General features: G+C 33.9%; 1 protein-coding gene across 1 annotated transcript in view; it reads left to right on the top strand.

Annotated features, from left to right (window-relative positions):
* Positions 1–592: 592 nt before the first annotated feature.
* CDH9 (cadherin 9) overlaps positions 593–23,211 on the top strand; it is a gene marked incomplete at both ends in the record, with an annotated part of 66,240 nt that continues 43,621 nt past the window's right edge. The window contains 2 exons of the mRNA XM_084208358.1: positions 593–823; positions 20,862–21,156. Of these exons, the coding sequence (XP_084064484.1) occupies positions 593–823; positions 20,862–21,156 (526 nt within the window). The remainder of the gene's footprint in view (positions 824–20,861; positions 21,157–23,211) is intronic.

Below are 23,211 nucleotides of genomic sequence, written 5' to 3'. Positions count from 1 at the left end.
AAAGAATGTGTGGAAGGCATCAATAATACTTTACAAATTTCACTTTATGACTTCCTTTCTGCAGAAAGAGAAGATTCTGGAAAATTGGGGCCTAGAAAAGGGGAAGAATGGGATGTATTAATCACAAAGTAACAGAGAATTCAGATTTGCAGAGAGTTCTGAACAGATACTAAGGGAAGACAGCATCCGGCTGAGCTGGAAGAGATTATTAGGTTGGAAGATTTCTTATTTGGACTCTTTCCTTGTGTGAGGATGCTGCTGGTAGCTAAGATTTCAGACAAAGTATTTGAATCAGCTTGTGCTTTAAATTAATGTCTATGCACTGTGTGAGTGAACTAGTATAAGATGAAAAAGGCATTAAAGAACTTGACTTAAAAACCCTCTGAGTAGTTTTCATGGTTATTTGTCATTCCTATGGGTTATTGTTGTGATCACTAGACTGTATTCCTGTTTCCTTAGGGAAAAGGGTTATTGTAACTTACACAAACACTTTTCTCTGTCCCCTAGGTTTTTCTTACAAAAGGAATATAACATTTGAAAAATTTGTTCTGGTGAATTATTAGAGGAGTGGAGGCTAACAGCGTCTCTGGAAATGATGAGGACTCACTCCTTTCTGACAGTTTTGCTTTGGAGCTCTGTGTTTTATGTGGTTCATATGACGCCATCACAAAAAAGGACTAACAAGCACTCACACAGTGAAAGGATAACAGGATTGTCAGAGAATGATGGAAAAACACTGCACCGCACCAAGCGTGGTTGGATGTGGAATCAATTTTTCTTGCTGGAGGAATACACAGGTCCAGATACTCAATACGTGGGCAAGGTAAGCCTTGTGTTTAAAGGATTCTTTAAAGGTGTTGCATCTAACACCCTTGGTATTTTCACTCCTTCTCCACAGCTGTTTTGCTTTTAGTACAGCAGAAGTCCCAATTTCTCGTTATGTCAAAGCACACCACAGATCACCTGAGGTTCCATGATTGTTCAAAGGAGTGAGAAACAAAAGTTCAGTGAAAAAAGAAAGAAAACTCTTCAGACTACAACGTTCTAATTTCTTGTTACATATGCCCATGCAAGTTTTATCACTTTCTCAACTGTTAAACATAAATATTAGATAAGAGAATATAAAAGTTATGATTTCATTCATCTACCTTGTGGCTTTTTGCCAGAGTATACTTTCTCATGTGAAATATACAATTCTGTTACCAATAAAATTACTGTCTCTCCATTAATCCAAGTAGGGGTGTAATGTTTGAGGGAAAAAAATCTGGGTTTTGTGATTTCTGAAATAAACTGAAAATTTTACTTAATGACTGGAAGGGCTTTACATTTTTTGAGATCTATCTACATCAGATGTCGTCAACAATGGCACCTCTGAATTCCAGTTTTCTCCAGTTCTACTTTTTCTGGTAACACGACACTCAAAAATTTCTAGATATTTAGCCCTCTCTTGTCTCACCATCCGCAGATCTGACTTACTGTCTACTATAACCAAGTCATTTTTATCAAGATCTAGAATGTCAGAGATCTAGAACACACCCAGAGTGATTTATAATTAAGGACATTTTTATCTTAATGGCTTAAATTAATAAATGCCCAATTCCATTTCTGTTATTCATCCACAGTGCTGTCACTAGCTCTTATTATCAGGTAACTCTAATTTTCAGGTGCCTAGCTACTAAAATGATTTCAACATTTGTAGATAAAAACTCCAAAATATATTTGAACATTAGCTAATATCTCTGGTTGTGTGAGACATGATCATCTGGAAAACATGTGTGTCAGCCCTTGTAACTAATACCTTGACTCTTACCTTGTTCATACCAATGCTTGTACAATTCTGTTTTTCATTAAATAAATTCTAACATGAAGTAGCAGAAATGAGACAAAGGCAAATAATCCAATTGCTAGATCTGTTTATCAGTGTGCAAAATAGGAAGTTTTTTTGTGGGCAAAAGGTTCTTCAATAAAGGATGAGCTAATTGCATAGAGATACTTCTAAAAACATCAATGTGTTTGCAAGTATTATTTAATATTGACTAGACTTGTGAAGAAAACATACAAAAGGGTGCACAGTAATTCAGACTCCATAACTTTAAATCTACCTAGACTGACTGAAAGAGACTGACTTTTTTAGTAGAAATTTGTCATAGAGGAGAAGCAAATGTCACACATTAGAGCTACTTCTAATTTCAGTCCCACTCGATATAGATGACTGACTTCAAACTACCTTAACACTCAAGTAAATTAGGCTTACATCAAGACCATCACCACCATCCCTGTTTCACAAAAGGAATGCTTACATGTTATATTGCAACAGAGGCAAACTTAGCAGAGTAAGGTAAGATTGCATCTTACTTGTCCCAAACTAACAAAAAATTATTGGACCTTATTACCATAGACTTAAGTCCAAGAAGAAAAACTAGATAGCTAGAGAGCACATGGATCTCAGATGTTTCTCTTCACTACAAAATATCACAGAAAGACCCCTGAGAGAGGTCAGCATCACTGATTTTCTAAACAGGTGGAAATTGCCCCAAATATTATCCTGTGTTCCAAGGAGGAGTTGTATTGATCTGATGAACTCCATGTGTTTTCATTGACTTCATGAAACAATCATAAAATTGTTTATGCCATGATGAAATGATCCCAGCTCTGTCCTCAGTGGTATAGAACCATGGTAAATCCATTTTGAGTTAGTTCTAATTATCCTAGGTACATGTAACATACAGCACCAAGAGGGAGCTTCCACAGCAAGAAGTCAAAGGTTTTTTTTCTTTTAAAGAAAGAAAAAGCACCCCAACAACTTCATTGAACAACATTATTCTGAGAAAGGCTTAAATCTCAGATTTAGTATTCTCTTTTTCAAAGTGATGGTAATTAGCAAACTAGTATGTGTGAAGTAAGAGCACTTTTATTCCAACCCATGGGGACTAGTTCATAGCAAGCATTCTTATCCATCCCCTCTTTAATATGGATATGCACAGGCAGATGTGTTTCTGGGGTAGAATAACAAATCTAGTACTAAATTTAAATAAACTGAATTAAGAAACTTTATCATTAAATAAACTTCTAGGGGATCATAGCCATATTATTAAAAAATTAGTAACTTTTATAGTTGGATTGCTGGCAGCCACCCTTCAAGGATGGGGGATATATGCAGAACAATTGCCTTGTGAATGTGATGGGAGTCAAGGTAAATCCAGGCAACTTACAGTATGTCCACCTCACATCAATCTTTCCTTCTGCAAACTCAGAGGGTTCATGTTGCAAATATAGGTGAATGCATAAAATACATTGTTTCTAAAATGCATAGGGAGAAAAACATTGCTCTAGAGAGTTTACAAATGAAATATTCAGTCAGATATATGTAAGGTAAGCAGCACCAGAGTCCCATTTAAAAAATCAGACAAAAAAAAAAAATTCTAAAATATAAAAATGGTTACGCTCTTTTCAAATGCCCGTTACCTAGTGAGATGTATATCTAAATCACATTAGTAATGGGAGGAATCTGCAGAGGATGTAGTGAGAGAAACTGTAAATCTTGATTCTGCCTAAGAAGAATTAGCAGAAAAATTGGATTACAATATAGCATTAATAGTTAAATTTATGAAATTAATTCCTTTTTAAAGGAAGAAAAACAACCTGATAGTTTTTTTGTTATAAAATAAGCTGTTGAGAAAATAAATACCTGACTGTATGTCATATCTGGGAATCTTCTTTTGCAAGGGAAGGGGCACAGATCCAGCCTCTTAGTTGCTACTAACTTTAAGCCCCTTGCAGAACCTGAGACATGAAAGTTAAAACACAAAGTTTACCAAGCCTACTCATTTCCTAACAACCTATCCAAAGACACAATTATCTTAAAATGGACAAGCAGTTTGGGAAGTATTAAAATGCTGATGAGGATGATGTTTATTAATTTCAGAAAATACCTTACACAGAAGGCTCTAACCAAATACCCCTCAAAGAAAAATTAGTTTTATTTTCCAAAAAAAAAAATTGATTTTATGTGTCTCCATTCCTAAATGACATAACCGATACCCACTGAATGGACATCACTTGTGCAAAAATGCTGAATACCTTTTAACTCCACTCCTTATGAAATATCCCTAGACAAGAATAAATAGACCTGATCAAAATCATGAGCCATTTTGGAAAACATGATCCTTTATGTTTTGCAATAGTATATTGAAATGATTTCAAGAGATGAGATTTTCCCTCCTTTAATCACTTGATTACATTTTTTACATGAAAGCTCTCCTTTCCCTATGTCAAACAGGTACCTTGCTAATAAAAGGCTGCTAATCTTGATGGACTGTTAATGGGTGAAGTACCATGCAATATATGTCAGAACCAATCATAAACATTACAACCAAACACCTGCCATATATCAGAATTTTACAAAGAAGAAACTAACCAGAATAAAAATGTTTTTTTTTTTTCACACCACCTGCAATTTTTCTTTCTCATAATAAAGGGAGAAATACAAAATAAAAAAATAAATGTCTCTGCTCAAAATTAGCTTCTCATGAATAGCCTCCTGTTTAATAACTTCCATAAAAAAAATTAACTAGGTTCTGCATGTAAGAAGCAGCATTTAAATTGGATCAAAATGGAAGAAATATCTCTGTTCTATCACCAGCTAAACAAATAATTTGTTTCATGACATTTATTTGTGTGTTTTAACAAGATGTATAAAGTGAAAGAAAAAATAGTAAAAGGGTAGTTTCCTGGTTTTGCTTTTTTTTTTTTTTTTTTTTTTTTTGGCGGGGGGGAGGTGTTTGGTTTGGTTTTGTTTTTGGAAGGACAGGGTGCAACATATATTTAAATGCAGCCATTTCTTTCCTGTAATCTACATTTATAAATATTCAGACATCTGCAAGTAAGGTTGCATGTTATAGCAGTCTCTCTTAAAAGAGAGACACAAAACCAAAGAACTTAATCAAACTTCATAAATAATTATTAACCTAATAACTATTTAACTTAAAAACAATAAAAGAGGTATCACTGCATCGCCAACCTTACCAGACTTTGTTACTTAAAAAAAAATTCACTCAAATGTCCCTTTGCACTGAACAGTTTTGAGGTTTTTTTCCTTATTATTTAATGGAATTGGATAGTATTTTCTTGTAAATATAGACTATAAATATATTAATGGCTGAAAATATTATTTGACATTACATTGCTCTCTGCCTTTGGCATACCTACCAGTCCAGAGTAGGCTCCCTCTTAATATGAAAAGCAGCAGAGAAGTTGGAAACCTGTGAGCAGTAAAGCGCTTTCTTCATTAGTCTTATCATTCATTCCTGTCCTCTGAACATTTTGCTGAGGCCTTGGCCATACTCAACCTCTGCTCTGAGCAGTTTGGGAGGAAGAAGTTTATGGCCCGCAGGGGTGACCCAAAAAAGGTGGCTCCTGGCAACCCTGCAGTGCCCAAAGCAGCAATAACCTTGGTTGCTCCAGCCTGAAGCAGAAGGTTCTCTTCCACAGTAGTTTTTATTATTTACCTAATACTATTTTCTTTGTGTACTGAATTTTTATCTGTATCTTGCATTTGTAGGGAGAGAGAGAACTTACTATTTTACTTGCGACCTAAATCAATTTATGCAATTTTTCCATAAGGATTTCCTTATACCATTTGCTACTTCCCCTCTACAGAGACAGAGTAAGAGTGACCTATAAGGATGAGAGAATATAAAGGTGCACAATCCTTTCAGAGTTTCAAGTGTGCTCTCTACTTTGTTATAACTACAGTCCAATTGTCCCCCCTGTAAAACTGTTGCAATCAGGACAGCAACAAAATGCAGCTAGAATCAGAATGGGTTTTGATATCTTTTATTTTAGCACTATGGTAAATTAAAAAAAAAAAACAAACCTAAAACTACAAAAAACCCCACAGAAACATAAAAAAATCATCTGCTTCTACCATTAAGAGATATAATTCAACTCTGGGAAGATTTCATCATATTCTTAATACAGTCCATCTATTATGCACTGTATCCCAAAGCCATCTTATAAATCACAACTTTTGAAGAAGGTATAATAAAATATTTTCACTAGAGTCTTTGTTCCTAAAGTAAAACCAATATTTTAAGGTTGAATAAAATATGAAAAATTAGCAGGTTCTCCTTTTTTCTTTCCTTTCTCAGACCTCAAGTTTTTCCTTGTATTTGAGTAAATACAAGGAAATAATGATGTATCAAAACAGAAAAGGGAAAACAAAATAAAGAAGGGAAATACCAAAGAAATAGGAAAAACATTCTAACCAATATTTTAAAAATACAAAAGAGAAGAATTTTTTGATTTGGAAATTAATAAATCATCTCCACTTACACTGCATTCTTCAGTTAGCACATTTTTCAATAAATATTTGATCTAGTTTCAAGCAGCCATATCCTAGGCAGATGAGACGCCAAAATGAAGCTAAAACTGAAACAGAAAAACAGACAGGGAAAAAAATTTTAAAAGTGCCACAAGATGTCCTTGTCTTAGACGCATTCATAAGTTAATTGCAAACACCAATAAGGAGCCATAGTTTTACTTTTTAAAAATTATTTATTTTCTGGAGGCTTTCCGCATAAACCTTATTGAAAAATTGCTAGAATTAAAATTTATTTTTTTCAAAAAACAATAAAAAAAAAGTCTTCAATAAATTTTGCTATTTTAAAAAGAAGGCTGGAGGCCCAGGGAAGAAAATGATGAAAGACAAATGCTACATCTTCCAAACACAATGGGACTCTTTTCTAGAAAGGGCAGCAGTAATTTCTGACAACCTAAATGCATTTTTGATTGAAGTTTGAAAAACACTGACAGAGATCACTAATAGTGATTAGAGATCTAATCACATCGTGCATAATCCAAGTATAAACTGTTTAAATAGGAAATATCTTGAATGTTACCTTGCGAGAATGGGCCTAAACTAGAATTTTGCTGTCAAATTTGAACATCATATTTCACATAAAATAAAGAATTATTTTTGAAAACAACTGCAATGATCAGAAGCTTCAAAGACATGAATAACAGGAGTGAGTTGGCATTGTTTGGTACAGATAGAGCAGCTGTCATGAGATCTGACAGCTTCTGTTTCTTCAGCTACATAAAAGGCTGTTAAAAAAACAATCTGAATTTCTTGTCATGTTCAGGGTGAGAAGATGGGTTCATATCGTCATAAAGTTGATTTACACTTATCATCAGGAAAAAGTTTTCGATGCTAAATACAGTCAATACAGTTAAGTACTAGGTAAAGAGCTCTCAGAGAGACAGCATTGTATTGATACTGGAGGTTTTCATGACAAACCAAAAAAACCACATGCCAGAAAGGTGACGGTGATACTACCTGGAGGCTGAGGTCTGTGTTTCTCTTTAGGGCCCTGGCTGTTCTGTTCTCAAGGATTCTGTGTGTGTTTTTCAAGTTCAACTGCTAAATCAGCTAAACTTGTTTAGAGGGGGAAAAGTTAAATAAAGCAAACAAAACATCCTGAACCAAAATAAACCCAGAAATACAATAAATGAGGAAATCCTCAAGGCTTCCATGGCAAATTTCCCCTTTCTCCTTTCCCTTGTTTTTTCCATTTCCTTGTCCCTTCTTCCTTCCCCTTTTTAGGGACAGAACATCCAGACTGCAATGATTTTCAATTAAAAAAGAAGAAACCAGGAAGCTACCAAATATGTACATTTATAGATATTTAATGAAAAAAAGGGGAGTTTTCAATGCAATTTTTGAAAATTTAGCAACACTAACTGAAAAGTTCAGCCATAGCAAAAATACATGCATCTAAAAAATTACTATGCTACTTTTAAAACTAAAATCAATTCAAGAAAATTCAACATAGGCAAAACCAGCAATATTTCTCCAATTCTGTTCCCTTTTCCCTCTTTCCCTCCATGCTTCTCTCAGGTGTGGAAAAAGTTATGTTCACCCAGTTCCCAACCTAGCAGCAATGGCGTGGAGTCTACTTTAGAGTTCACCTCAATGCTTGCTCTTGGCTCAGTCACAGCTGCCCTTGCCTGGGGATGTCCTGAGTGTGCTCAAAGCACCAAGGGGATGGGACCAGACAACAGGAATGGGGGGCACCTTCCCTGTGGAGTTCACTGGAATTGAGCATGTTGACAAACTAATAGAAAAAAACAAGGCTTGAAGTAAAACCACCTGTTTTAAGGACACAGTGAGCATGGAGAATGGATTCCTCTTCTGTCTGCAGTGGTAACTTCCAGCTGCCAGTTAAAACATAATTTTCATTTTAATAAAAATGGTTTTTCTGAGCTTAAAAGTTTCATGTTCTTGTCAAGCTCCATATGTGAAAAGGCCTAAAAAGTTCTGTCTTGAAGATCTGTCTGGCTCAGGATCTTGGCATAATAGGTAATTGTTTTTCATAGAATAGCTCTATCTTATTAACCTTCCTTGGCTAGTATTCCTTAACCTTGCAGCATTAAGCCTGGGAAAAGAAGATTAGACCACTGGCAATCTGCAGACCTATCATTACTTATTATCAGGCAATCATTTATTGTGCATGAAAAGGTGGGAGGTTGAGGAAAACATGGTTCGTGAGATATTTTTCATTAGCTTGCTTATTTATTCCCTTGATTACATTATGGGAATGATTCTGGAGAGGGAAAAAGCTTCAACTGTATTGTGGTTTGCTGGTAACTGCCAGCCCAGAGATAGAGAGCAAAAGCCATCAGAGCAAAGCAGTATGTGACTACCTAAAAGGGTCAATTTGACAGCATCAGAGGATGGTATTGTGCAATGTCTTGTCTGTCAGGGAGAAGGTTATGAATAGTCATCTTCACAACAAATAGTGAAGCTGTCAACAAGCAACTGCCAAGAACAGCAAGTGTTTTCTTCCTGTATGTGCCCAATACATCAAATACTGTGTATTACAAGAATCATCACACATTTCAGTCTTCTACAAACTGAGGAACAAAAAAAAAAGTTAGTCTAGTCCATGTAACTGGCCAATTTAGCACTATGCTGGGTATCAATCAAAAGAGGAACCTGTGTACTCATATCAGTTTTGGAATTGCATAACCATTGTCCCATCATTGCTGTAGGTATTGCTGCAGCAGCACAAATACACTGGGCAAACTTCTGCTCACTCTTACATCAACCTAGGGTCAAGAAACACTGCTGAAATCCCTTTTTTTTCTGTTTTTACCTAACAGAATGCAGTAAAATTAATAAGAAAGCATTACAACCTCCATGAACAATTCAGAAGTCACAAATTCTTCTCTGTCTTCCTTCACATTTCAGATACCAGTATGCCCATTTCAGATGGAAGGCACTATAGCAGTTCTTTCAAAGTTTGGAAATAAGGAGATGACAACCAGAGTGATAATATTAATTGAATCATTTAACTGAAAAGAAAGTTTTGTTACATATTCTCCATTGCCATAGGAGGAACTTAAGGAGAAATGGCACCAATTCTCCCTTACTTTAGTTGTAAAGCTCTTGCCAGAATCTCAAAGAGGTTTTTAGAATGGTTTCTACAGGTGCAACAAGGAATTTTTATCCCATATCCTGCCATAAAAATAATTGCTAATGTTGAAAATAATTATTAATAAAATTTAACTAAATTTTTTTTTTAATATAAATTTTACTATCTTTTTTCCATATGTAAATTGTAATTGCCAACAATTGTCTAATGAAGCTTTCCCTCAGAACATGTCTTCATATGAGTTGTTCCCACACAAGATTACAAAAAAAAAAGCTCTGGAATAGAATGACAATAGCCATGAAGTAATGGTATATCAGGGTACACTATAAAAGGAGAAAGAAACAGAACCAAATATCTATAAAAAGGAGAAAGAAGCAGAACCAAACAGAACCAAATATCTACCTTCTTGGGGAACAGTGCTTGAATTTTTGATAAAATCGATTGCTTTAACTGTTCTACATCATAACAATGACCAAGACAGATACTAAATGGGATATTGTTATACTTCTACTAAAGCATTCATAAAATTATTCTACCTAACTTAAAATTTGTATTTTCTGCCACCACCTGTAGCCATTTTTGACTTTTGGACTTCTAGCTGTTACTACATATTTCTGATTAAGAGCTGAATTAAACTATATTTCCAAATATTGAGAACAAATTGGGTTCTTATAAAAAAGTTCTGGTTTACAACTTCTATGCAGTTAAAGTAGAATTAAACACTAATATATCACACTGATAAAATTTTGTAAGTACTGATGTAACCTTTAAAAATGGTGCTCTTCTGATAGCTCAGTCTTACAGGGACTGTGGAAGTAAACATATTTTTCTTTTTAATAAGCATTTCTGATGAATGAACCCTGTCAAATAACAGGAGGTAACAGAGCATTAAATGTTTATATACAACAGGTAGCTGACTGATAAGAACAAATTAGGAAATGAAAAATAAAATATTAAAAGTATTTGCTTTCCCTTCCTCTCTACCATTACATTATTTTCATTTAAAAGGATGAGAATAAAGTCCCTGTAAAACAATAATTTTTAAAAAGAGGGAGAAAAGACTGTATGTTCTGTGTAAAACAAGTGACTAAAAGAGATAAACATTTTCCTTTAATTTTAAACCTACATTAATTATATATATACAATTGGTGTAAACAATAAAATTAATATAAAGAGGAATTTGGCATGGAAACAAATATTTCTGTATCCATCGTCAGTGAAGCAAATGGAAGGAAGGTTATTGCAAGTAAGCAAAATAAATCACTAAAGTGTGTTGGGTTGGTTTTTGTTTGTTTTTTTGGTTTTTGGTTTTTTTAACTCTAAATTTCACAGAACATGCAAATATATTAATCTGTAAAGGCTAGTAATTATGAAAGGAAGAGTTCACGGTTTGATTGCCACACACTCCATATGAAAAATTTAGAATCACATACAGAAAGGCATGAAGTGAAGGGAAAAGTATTAATCTGTAGAAGAAGAAATTCTTCAGTGCCTCAAAAATACAGAGGGACACAGGAATCACCCATTCTATTATCATCTTATTATAAATACTGCAATTAACTTTCTTTGTAGTTCAGGTGGCTAAATCTGGTCTAACTCCATATTGTGTAAAAGAAAAAGAAGTAACAACCCCCTCCCCCCATAATTTAAAGTCCTTTTATTGTCCTAAAAATTATGAAAATAGAAGTGTGTTTGCATATCCATGTAAATCATTGGTTTATCTGCATGGAAAAGAAAGGATTTACATTGATCTCTTTGATGTGGATAAAAGAGAAAAGGATAAGTCAGATGTAAAATCATGAATCTAGGATTATTAATTTCCACATCCATAAGTATAATTCAATGAAATTTATCAAAGTATTTTACATTAAATGAACATCACCTATGGTGAGACAGGCACTGACAAAACATTTCTTCTGAGGAGGAGAAAACTGCAACAAAGTTGCTGAAACAGTGATTTGAGGTCACAGAACAAGTCAATGACAACAGTTTGGTGCAGAACAGAATAGCTGCTGGATAGGGACAAACTCACAGACTGGCAAGGCTTATCCATTTGGAGAAGTCAAGACAGAAAGGAGAGCATTCATCAAGAGCGAAAACAATTTGAAGAAAAAGCAATTCTGTTCCCTTATTTTAATAAGAACAAAATCTCAATTTCTATCTTAAAACCTATTTTCAAATGATTTACAAGATCATGGTCAACATTTGAGTCCAGTTGAGGTTGTAGAATAATTAGCAAGGCAACCAGTTTTAATATGCGTGCTGTGTCCTTCTCCAAAGGACAGAGAACTTTCTTAGACAAAAATGGATTTCAGAAAGGAATGGAGACAATCATCATTGAATTCTCCAGTTCTCCCCCACCAAATTTTTTCATAAAGTTTTTAGAAAATTAGCATCAATGCTTTTTGAGTTTTGTCTGCCTTAATCACATGCAAATGCTTTGACTATCCTTGCTGTTTAACTAATATTATAACTATTCCCTTATGCACCTCCTGCTGCTTCTTCTTTTTCATTAGTATTTGCATTAAAAATCCTTTTTCTTTTTAGATCCTTCTTAAATAACTCCTGCACTGTCTAATTTCTCCTCCTTTATCTCACTTCATCTGACCAGTTTGCAGATACAGCTATTAAATTAGATATGAAGCCACACTGCTGGTGTGCAGGGCTTTGTGCTCGGTTTGGGTCTTAGGCTTTGGTTTCTCTAGGCACTGCTTCTCTTTCGTGGAGTTTTCATCTGAAGCCCAAGGGAGCCTTGCTCCTGTCTAAGCCACAATCTTCATGTTAAGTCAGACAGGTCCAATCAGCCTGTGGTTTATGCAGAACCCAAAGTCCATCTCAGGCACCTTCCAAATGCACTTACACTCACCAGTTTCTGTTGCACCATGGAAGTCATTAAGGAGTGTTGATAACTATTCCAGCCACTGCCCTGTCTTTGCCCTCATTACAGTTATGACTTTCCACATTTTGAAACAAGATTTAAAAGAACTAAAAGAGTAAGTAATGCAAATTTCAATAAATGCAAAATTACTGACAAAAAAGAAAAAGAAAAAATAGACTAAACATTTTTTTCTTAACTACTGGTTTTCATGACATTCTTCTTGAAAAAAAGCTTCCCCTAGGAAGCTAGCTTATGGTAACACAGATTCAAGGCTTGGTTCTTATTATGTCCTGTCCTGATTCAAACTCTTTTTCTTTGATATACCTACCTTTGAGACTCTCAGATTTTTCCAGGGGTTGGGCATATGCCTGTCTTGGAGCAGACATGGAGTGGGGGAATTGCACTCACACTTATGAAGGTATGACATGGAAAACTCTACAGGAAATTTTCACTGACTACTCTTGAGTTGGTATGACAATTTACATTTTCAAGACAGCAGAACAGAGAAACAGTATAATAATCAAAATTAACTTCAGTCTGTGATTTTCTTTTTCTTTCATTCTTTTTTTTTTTTTTTTTGGTCAATAAATAAGCAGTAACAAAGGACCTTAGTGATAATTTCAACAGTGACCTTGCCTTCTTTCCAGTACTGTTCATTTGAAAATTTGGTTTTAGATAAATATTTAAGATATTTAATGTGCCACCCCATAACAATAGAATTCTAAAACTAGTATTGAGGAATGAATTAATTTCTTCTTGTGAAATGTGTAGAGTGTCCACAAAATATTTTTTTTACCAGTTTGCAAAGTAGGATCTTAGGAAAAATACATCTTTTTAGAATTAATCTTTGTGGTAGAGGTCATTCCAAATCAATAAGCATGAAACTCAGCATAAAAACTTCTCAGGTTTGAAATGCACTCATGTGAAAACAAGTATATTTTAGGAAGAGTTAATAATATATTTTGAGTATTTCTGGAAATTACATATCCAGCAGCTTAAAAAAATTTTCAGTCAGCAGGTCTATAGTCTGGTTTTGTTTGCTTGGTGCTGAAATCCTTGGTGCTTGGTGCTGAAATACATATTTAAGGCCAAAAAAGACTCTGATCATATTGGCTTACATCTCAATATCCTACTATTCCATTATACTGCATGACTTCCTAAAAACCATCAGTGCACAACTGTCTATAAGTATATATATATATATATATATATATATATATATATATATATATATATATATATATGTGTGTGTGTGTGTGTGTGTGTGTGTATATAAATGTGTGTGTATATATATATATGTGTATATATATATTTAGGCACAAGAAATTATCATCAGAAGTGACAAAATGCTCAAATATTCCCGTTATTGATATATTCTTGAGGTTGTTGTGGATGACCCATTCCTGAAAACACTTAAACACTCAGTATATTCAGTCCTTGTTCAAAGTTAGGGCAATGGATAACCAGACAAGTTAAAGGACGTCAGATTCATGAAAGAAAATAGAAGAGAACAAATCACAAAATCAAATACAGGTCTATTATGATCTAAAAGTTCTAAATTCTGGGGCCAGGGAGGCAGGGACACTAAGATAATCAAAAAGCACAGTGGTCAGCATGACTACTCTCTTAAACCAGCACCTCCTGTTGCCTCTGAGATAAAGTACTTGGCTAAAAAACCATTGGTCTCCCCTTTTAGGGTATTTCTTATAAGCTTATTAGTAAAGAGCTGAGCTCAGAGCAATTAGTTCTGCAGAGGGTAGGGGGTTTAATCCATCCGTATGACAAACTCATGTTGCTTCTAGGCCAGAGCTTTTATTCCTGCCAATCTGTGCACATCTTTTGGAACCAAAGGACATTTTGTGTGCCTCTGAAACAGCAAGGAAAGTCATGAACACAGACAGATTTCACTCAGGAGTTTCTGGTGAAAGAAAAATCCATGAGAAAGATATCCTCTGCTATTGTGAAGCCTTTAAAATAATGATGGATTTAACACCTTTTCCAGGGATTGATTAAAGTGACAGTGCTTGGTCTTATGATGTCATAATTTCTGATCTATGGACACAATTGATGACTGGAGTCACTTCCTGTAAATCTGTATCTTATGTTATGGAACAGACAAATGTCTGTGTATGGCAAGCCATAAATAAAAGCTAAAAAAAGTTGGCTCTTTTCATCAGGCTGAAAGCCTTTAACTCAGTTGTTGATTTGGAGAGTAGAGAGAAAAAAAATTATGTGCTCTGAAATCCAATTCTTTGTGCAGAAGTTAGGATGCAACCATTTTTTCAGGTTTGACTACAACTTATAAAGGTTACAGGAGATACAGAAGGTAAGAAGGGTAAGGAGGATACAGCTCTGGTTTCCAGGATTCCTTCCTACATATTCAGAATACATATATGGAATTTCCCCATGTTTTGTTTGTATCATTCGAACCAAAAGACTACTGAGAATTCTGCTGAGCTCTTCCTGAATGGAAACAAGATTTACCCTTAAGTATTTAGTAAAAATCAGAACCTGCAGCTGATGTCAGCGGTGTTTTTCGCAATATGATTCTCTAGAGAATTGCTAACAATAGACAGCTGAACACAAGAACCAGATGCTGGAAAGCAGAAGATAAGGAAAGTAAATGTCATTTGCCTTGTTTAATATACAGTCACTTAGGTTACCATCACACACAGAGTCTGGTTGTTTAATTAAGAAGTTTGTGCTGATGTCATAAATTCAAGTCAGGTAAATACATTGCCATTTAGCACATACATAAAACTTTTGATTAAACACACATGAATAGGAAATTAAAGCAATGCATGTACAGCTACTTCAATCCCCACTGAAGAAGTACTACAGCTATTAAGATGTCTTAAGAGTTTTTAATTACTTAAAGTGCTAATGAAAGAGAATATTGGCTGAGCTGCTGTTGATGCTGTATTCTAACTGCTGTGGATCTCACTTAGGTCTGAAATTATACAGTAGGGGCACTAGTTAATATCCTGCCTGTCACTAGCACTCAATACATTGTGTGTGAGATTTTAAGTTTGGCTGAGATGATACCAGTCCTTATTTCAAGCACACCACTTTCATTTTTTGATTAGAATGAAATTATTTTGTTTCAGGTAATACTTATCCTCTTTCACAAATACTGTCTTCTTTCCCACCTCTGTATACACAACCTTCTTTAATTGGAGCAAACTAAGAATGATAATTACAGTCAAATTCCCAGGCTCAAAAATCAATTTGTGTTTTAATACGTACTGGTATAACTTAGAAAACTCAATTTCTTTCTGTTTCACAGTTTCAGAATAAATAGCATCATATAATCACCATATATGAATAGAAATTTGATGTAAATAGACACATGGCTTTGTAGAAGAAACATGCACACATTTTCCTTTACTTAGCATGTTTCTTCCCTCAGGCCAAGAGCTTTTACTAAAAACTGTGATTAGAAGATGTTTGAAGAATCCTACAAATAGAGAAACTTAATTTTTTTCTAGTTTTAGAAAGGGTCACTGCGGACACACCTGAATAAGTTATGCTTCCATGTCCCTCCCCATTGCTTGCTATAATACTTAGTGCTTTAAAATTTAAACAGATATAAGGATATTTCAAAGAATCATATTAAATCTGGCAGTTAATAATATTTTTCAGGTTGATAGTTCATGCCACGTACAGTCTATTATTATTTCTCTACACATTTCCCAGAGCCAGGAGGTCTGTGCACGTTACAACCAAACCCCCACACTTTCTAGCTATAGAGCTATTGATATAATGCTTCAAGTTTTGGAAACATCTGAACACTTCCTCCCCCCGTTACAATATATCTGACTTCAAAACTCTGCACCTTTTCACCCTCCCATGTGTCCCTGTATTCTAACTTTGCTGTGCCATGCAATCCTGATTCATCAGCATACCCTTAAAGAGGGTGTTCACTTGTGTTCTGGTAGTAGCTTCACCAGGACAGTGTGGAAATTAGCCTGGTATTTGTGTCCCTAAAATATACAGATATACCAATTTAATGCCACCAAAGAGTTTGTTTGCCCACAACAACGCCCCAGCGTATTTTCTTCACTTTAAAAGTAAGAAAATTATTCACTCCTACTAGAAAGTATTTTCAGGCAAATAGACCATAAGATATCAGGATTCCTCTGCAGGAGACAACTGTATGGGTGGAGACAGTGAAGGTAAGAGATCTGTAGTAATAGACCTTTTTCTAAACCAGAGGCACACTGTAAACCTCTTATTTTGTAAGCATTAACAGAATGCCTACCACAACAAAAACATGGGTCTTTCCTCTCCCAATGTGTCTTTGTCTTTGATTTCCCCTCTTCACAAAGGAGATTATACCTCTTTTCTGAATTTGGGCAACCAAATAAGTGTTTTCACTGTATTTATTCATAACCATCACTAGTAATAAGTAGCTCTTATTGCTTTTTTTTTTCTCCTTTTCTTCTGCTACAATAGTTGTACAGAAGAAAGCTGCAAATAAAATGAAATCTAAATGAAGTCTGGCAATTTCTTGCTTCTCAATCCAGTAAATGCATTCATATCACTATATAATTTGTTAACTGTGTCCATTGATTCTCCCCTCTTCCATTGATTATATGTCTGCCTAACTTGAAAATAGTTACTGTCTATTACAGTTGAGATCGGCTGTAGTTTACTGGAAATTTAGTAAATTAAAACAGAATTAATAAGAAACATGGACCTTTAAGGAACTCTTTTCTAAGGTAATATTCCCTCTTTTTTTTATTCTATATTTTGTTTGACATTCCATACCTATTCCTGAAGTTAACTATTTGAGATACATTTTCACTCCAAAGAATACTGTTATCTTGTCTACTGTGCATAACAGCACTTTTGAGAAAAGTCATAAATTAGCCTCAGACATACTAAGAATGCCTAGTCAAATAAAATACTGCCTAAAACCAAGAAGTTATGTGCCATAAACACCTTTTTGGTAAATATTGAGTACTAAATATGGATGAAGTGTAAACTAGTGGAGCAAGGTACTTGATTTAGGGAAAAGAGAATTATGCTACAGAACTCTGAGATAATCTCTGCTTGCTTACTCATTTTTTTATTGAAAAATAGAGTAGCAGTGATTCATATAAAATTATATCAAGACTTTTGAGAATATCAAGATTTCAATTATCACATCACATAAAAATTCAGTTCACAAAACTGGATAGACAGGTTAATTTGAGAGGCACACTTTGTCTAGGTAAAAAAAAAAAAAAAAGAAAAAAAAAGATTGTAAGACTATTTATAAGCACACCCATATTTATAAGACATACATTGTTAAAACATAGGTGATTGTCATTCCCCTAATCATTTCTAATATCTTTGTCTCTGATGATCCACAGGAAAATTTGTGTTGAGAATATTTTAGCCAGTCACACAGAAGACTACAAAGAGAGAAATGTGTGCAAAAGAATATTAAGAAATCCAGATTCTCAGCAGTGTCTGGGTTATATCTTCATTCCAACATGTTTCAAATGAATTAATGTGGATGGCATTTGTTATCAGCAGTCAATATGTATGATGTATACATATTAAGAATCTAATGTATTATCTGCCTTTGTTTGGGATTTTTGTGGGGGCTTTGTTTGGATTTTTCTTTGTAGGTTTGAATTGGGGGGGGGGCGCTGGTCATGGGATTTTTTTCATTTGCAAAGTGTTTCATGTTTCTGACTTGCAGAATGATTAATTTGTGATATGAGAAAGGAAATGTTTGAAAAGTTTGTGTTCCACCCATGTAAAGGTTTTGCTTTCTAGCCTACCCCAATCCAATTAGAGAAAGGTCATGTAGAATAAATAACAGGAATGATGTTTTGCTTTCTCTGAATGGTGGGCTTTCCCAGACCTGCTGAGTCTGTAAAAGGTAGAGGGAAAAGACAGCAGTCAAGGATTACTTCAGACCACGTGTACTAATATTATTTTTCCAGTTTGAACATGTGAGCCACTTTCACCTAAACAATTTACTAATGAGAAAAAATCCATAAACTGTTTTGTATGCAAATTTATTTACTGTAACTGGAAACAGGAATTAGAAAATTCCTATGTTCTTGTTCCTTGGTTTTAGTCAATAAAAAAGCATAATTTTTTATAACACACCACATTTTTGCATGTGATTTACTGCAGGCAATTTTCTGTAGACTTAAAGTAGAATAATTAACATTTGAAAAGCTGGAATTGTATTTTATATTACAAATCCAAAATGTTTAAGTGGTTCATAGAAGATTACCATTCATCAAGAAACAGTATAGATTATGCAAAATTACATTATAGTGTCTCTTTACAAATATATATATCAGTACACTAATTTGGCATAAACCTTCACAATGTTATCTGAAGTTACTCTGTCTCAGAAGTTGAAAGCATATTTTGTATTTATATAATTCTAAATAGTAAGAAGATGGTTTGATTGTTTTACACAAGTAGTATTTTATTTTTATAAGATGCCAGATAATATTTTACTTTATTAGTTCTTGTATATGAAAATGGTCTCTTTTCTTTTTCCCAAGCTATGGTGTTGCAAAATTGCTTCACAGATAAATGGAGACTCCTTTAATGTGAAGAGCAAAACAAAACATACATACGAATTAGAAATGGTCTCATTTAGGAGAAGCGATAGCTTGCAAGCATACTTTTAGTACTTCCTAATAGTAAATTGTCAATTTACTTCTTCATTCCTAGAATTCCATCACATTCTAGTCAAAATTTTATCATGATTGAAAATTCTGTTTATCATTTGGTAGAAACTTGAGAAACGTAGGAAGCTTAAAATACCTATCAAAGTCTGAGTTACCTGACATCTTTGTAGATAGTTTGAACAGATGGATAAAATAAATGAACCCAATCTCTGGAGGGTGTGTACATTGTTAGGAAGATGGGTAAAGGAATGGCAATGGACAGATATGTTTTTTTAATGGAACCACTTGTTAGCATAGAAAAGATCACTGCTCCTACCACTTGCTTATTGTTGTCCCTTTCAGAAGGTCGTAGAGCCTGGGTGATGACCAGCAGAGTTGTTCATATGAGCAGTCAAAATTGGTTTGTCAAGCTCCTAATATTTATGTTTAAAGCCTGCTATTCATCTGCGCCTTTTAGTGTATAGAACCTCTTTTTAGCAGATGACCATGCAATCCGTAATAATTTTCACAGGTATTTATTACAGATAGACACTGATCACAGTAGGCACTAAAGCTTACTAAGAGATGACCCACCTTGGATGGTTATCTCATCCAGTCTTATCTCTGGAAGACCAAAACAGTAATCAGATAGTATTTGGTGACTAGTGTTATGATACAGTGTTAAAAGAGAGGAAAATTAAAGTGAATAATTTGGAAAAAATCTATTGCAGTCATTCTTCATACAGGTAGAACTAAAAATGTTCAATGGCTCAGGTATGAAACATGGAGGTGAACACTGGCAGGAATACAGAAACAAGGCAAGATGTAGCAAAAGTAAACTTATTCTTCTAATGACTCTCTTGAGTAATACCATTATTGATACTGAACAAGATTTTCTCATGTTTTGTTGATATACTATATTTTTCCACTCAGAGAAATAAAAACACATCAAGACGAGATTCTCTCTGGTCATGCTTGAGAAACATTCAAGTCACAAATTTGTGGCGAGATGTGACTGTAAGGATTTATATAAAGAAAATTTACAGCAGAAGCTCATATAAATGAACTACAGGGCCATGTAAATGAAATAAGAGGAATAGATTCCTGAAGAAGAGCATTATGTGAGAATTTCTATTGTCTTTCAATGTCTTGTTTTGATTTTGGTTTTACACGCTTTTTCATAATGGTGCTGTATGGCAAATTAACCAGTGCCTGTAAGTTCATAGGGACAGAGTTTTGAACTCTTACAAAGAGGTTGAGTAGGAAAAGGATTGTTAAAGACCTCTCTATGCTTTGAAAATTTACCTCCTAGTGTTCTTGAAAATTATTTCTTCTGTGTGGAGAGAACTAGAAAGAAGGAAGTAATCAACAGAGGTAAGATGTTCCTTAAAAAAATAAAATAAGAAAACAATACAACTAGAAACATAAGTGCCTTAAATCAGAACATTCATAGGTGATTTTGGGAAGTTCAGAATCTCTAATATTTAAAACTCTTTTCTTCTGTTTTGTTTCAAAGTAACTGATTGCCTTACCAACAGCCAGTAAATACAAGGCAAGAGTTATTTTACAAACAGAAATTTGGGAGTTTAACAGTGCCTGTCATTTTCTAAAAGGAAAATTCTGGTAGTTTTGGGTCAGACTGCTCAAAGAAATACAATTTTTTGTTATAAATTTGTTATTTTAAATAGTATTTCAACATCCTCTACATCCTCCTCTGTCCTTATGGGTTTGTTTGCAGCTATTTTTTGTCTATGACTGAGCCTAAAATTTTCAGTTTTTCCAGCAGATTGACAGAAGATAACCACTACTGACCCAAATTATAGTCAAGTTTGTACAGACTTATTCATATATGCTGAATTTTTTGATCTGTAATACCAATATATATATATATTTATAAAATTATTCTTTTCTACCTCTCTGAAGCTACACACTGACCAAGATAAAGGAGATGGAAATTTAAAATACATATTAACAGGAGATGGGGCTGGCAGTCTGTTCGTTATAGATGAAAATACAGGAGATATTCATGCTGCAAAGAAATTGGACAGAGAAGAAAAGTCCCTGTACGTGCTACGTGCCAAGGCTATAGACAGAAAAACTGGAAGACAAGTGGAGCCAGAGTCTGAATTTATCATTAAAATCCACGATATCAATGACAATGAACCAAAATTCACCAAGGACATGTACACCGCCAGTATTCCGGAGATGTCTGGAGTTGGTAGGTAAAAACTCCTTATGTAAAATACGAAAAGATTTGAGCTGTTTGGGAACTTATCGGTAATTTATTATTTGAGGCACTTGCCACTAGCTGCTCTGAATATCCATGGAACAATTTCTGTTTCCAGCAATGTACCATAAATAATTGATTTCTGCTTTTATTAATTTGTTTCATCTTTATCCATGTTTTAATCCTTTTTCCATGCTCTAAGCTACTCTTTAGTCTTTCAAGTCTACTGTAACCATCAAGAAATGCAGCATGTATGGCTGTCTCATCAGTTACTACATAGTTTTGTCACAGCTGACGTTATCACTTGCATAAAGAGTATCATCTTTGTATTTTAAGGTCTAATTTACCAAAACTTTTTGTACCTTTAGACAGAAATGACTTTACATGTGTGAGTATGTAAATCAATTTATGCATCAAAATGATGAAAAAATGTATTTTTACAATTTTTTTCCTTCTTTTGTTATCTGTATTGATAGTTCTTGTTGGCAGGTTGTTTGCTTGTTTGATTCTTCATTTTAATATGGACTTTTTAATATTACATATTATAATATATTTATAACATTATAATATTATTATATTTGCCCTTATGGGTAAAAACTTACACCTATTTATAACTGCTGAAATGAAAAGTAAAAATGTGGAGTTACCATAGATGTGTGAAATACAGCATTACAGGAAAATAATTCTCTGTGTTTTGTTCAAATATATAAAGTGATAGATAATATTCACCAGCACACATTCATCAGAAGTTATCATGATTACCTAAGTGCTTCACTTTTTTACAGTAGAGACAGTTTCTCTCATAAGATAAGTAAACATAAAATCCCTAGGCTATGGGAAACAACCAACAGAAAAATTCTCAAGAGTTATTTACTTTTCATGATTTACTGAAATGGTTTGCAAAATCAGTCATGGATGATGGCATTGTTAAGAGATACAATAAAATACATATAAAATAATCTTGTGATTAATATGCATCTTCACAAAATTGTTCCCAGAAGCTAATATCTCTGAGAGCAGTAGAAGTATAACAGAATTAGAATTTATTATATAAACAAGAGAGTATAAATACTTATTTTGTATTTTTATAAAATAAAATAATTTATAATGTACTTATAAAATATTTTATAATAATAAAATAATATTTTGTAAGCATGAGAAAGGAACAAATACACTACCGTGTGTAATGTGAGGAGCCCAAGAATGCTTCTTTTAAAGATACATGGGAAAAAAGGTAATTTTTCATTCAAAATTTACTTTGCTGATAATCACTGAAAGAAAAATGTTGGCAGATGATCTGTCATATTTAATTTGAAATATATTTGTAAGGAAGGAACTCTATGGGAATAGATAGGAAAAAAATGATGTTCATGTTTAACATTATCACTTAGTCCAACTTTATTACAGTCAGTGGAGAGGCATGAATAAAAGAGAAGTGAATATGATTCAGTGCTTTGGCACTGCCTGAGAAATTCTAAGTCTATGAAATGTTTCTATTTGATGAGAAGTACCATAATGTACTTTAAGCAGGAGGAGTGTCCATAAAAGACACAAGAAAAGGTGAGTTTTACTTTGACAAAGAGTTTGTATATTTTTCCTTAAGAAAAAGGATATAAACAGCAAACATTGTCCTTTGGCTTCAAATATGAAGACAAAAGAAAGGATCTGAGTTAGTCTTTCCTCTCTTTAGTTGACAATTAATTGGCATTTAGGAATATAAAAACCACTGGAAAGGTATTTTTTATCGTTTGAATTTGAATAAATAGAAGTAGTTTTGTAATTTTTTTTAAAGTGGAATAGAACAAGAACCCAAATCCAGACCAGATAGAAATAGATAGAAATAGATATTCTATATTTCTGAATTTCAGTCATAGGAATGCTAATTAAAGAGACACGATGTACATACAGATGTAAATAAGATTATGCACATATATATATTTCTAGTTGGAGTCCCTTTTGTACATTTTTTTTTAAATCAACTAAAATAAAAGCCTAAAAGTTAAAGTTGTTAAAGCAGTAGGCCCAAACCTTTTTGCTGGTTCTTTC

This window comes from Fringilla coelebs (genome assembly GCF_963513975.1).
Source record: "Fringilla coelebs genome assembly, chromosome: 1".
Taxonomy (NCBI): domain Eukaryota; kingdom Metazoa; phylum Chordata; class Aves; order Passeriformes; family Fringillidae; genus Fringilla; species Fringilla coelebs.
Note: the sequence above shows the minus strand (reverse complement) of the source record. Positions and strands in the feature narration are given on the sequence as shown.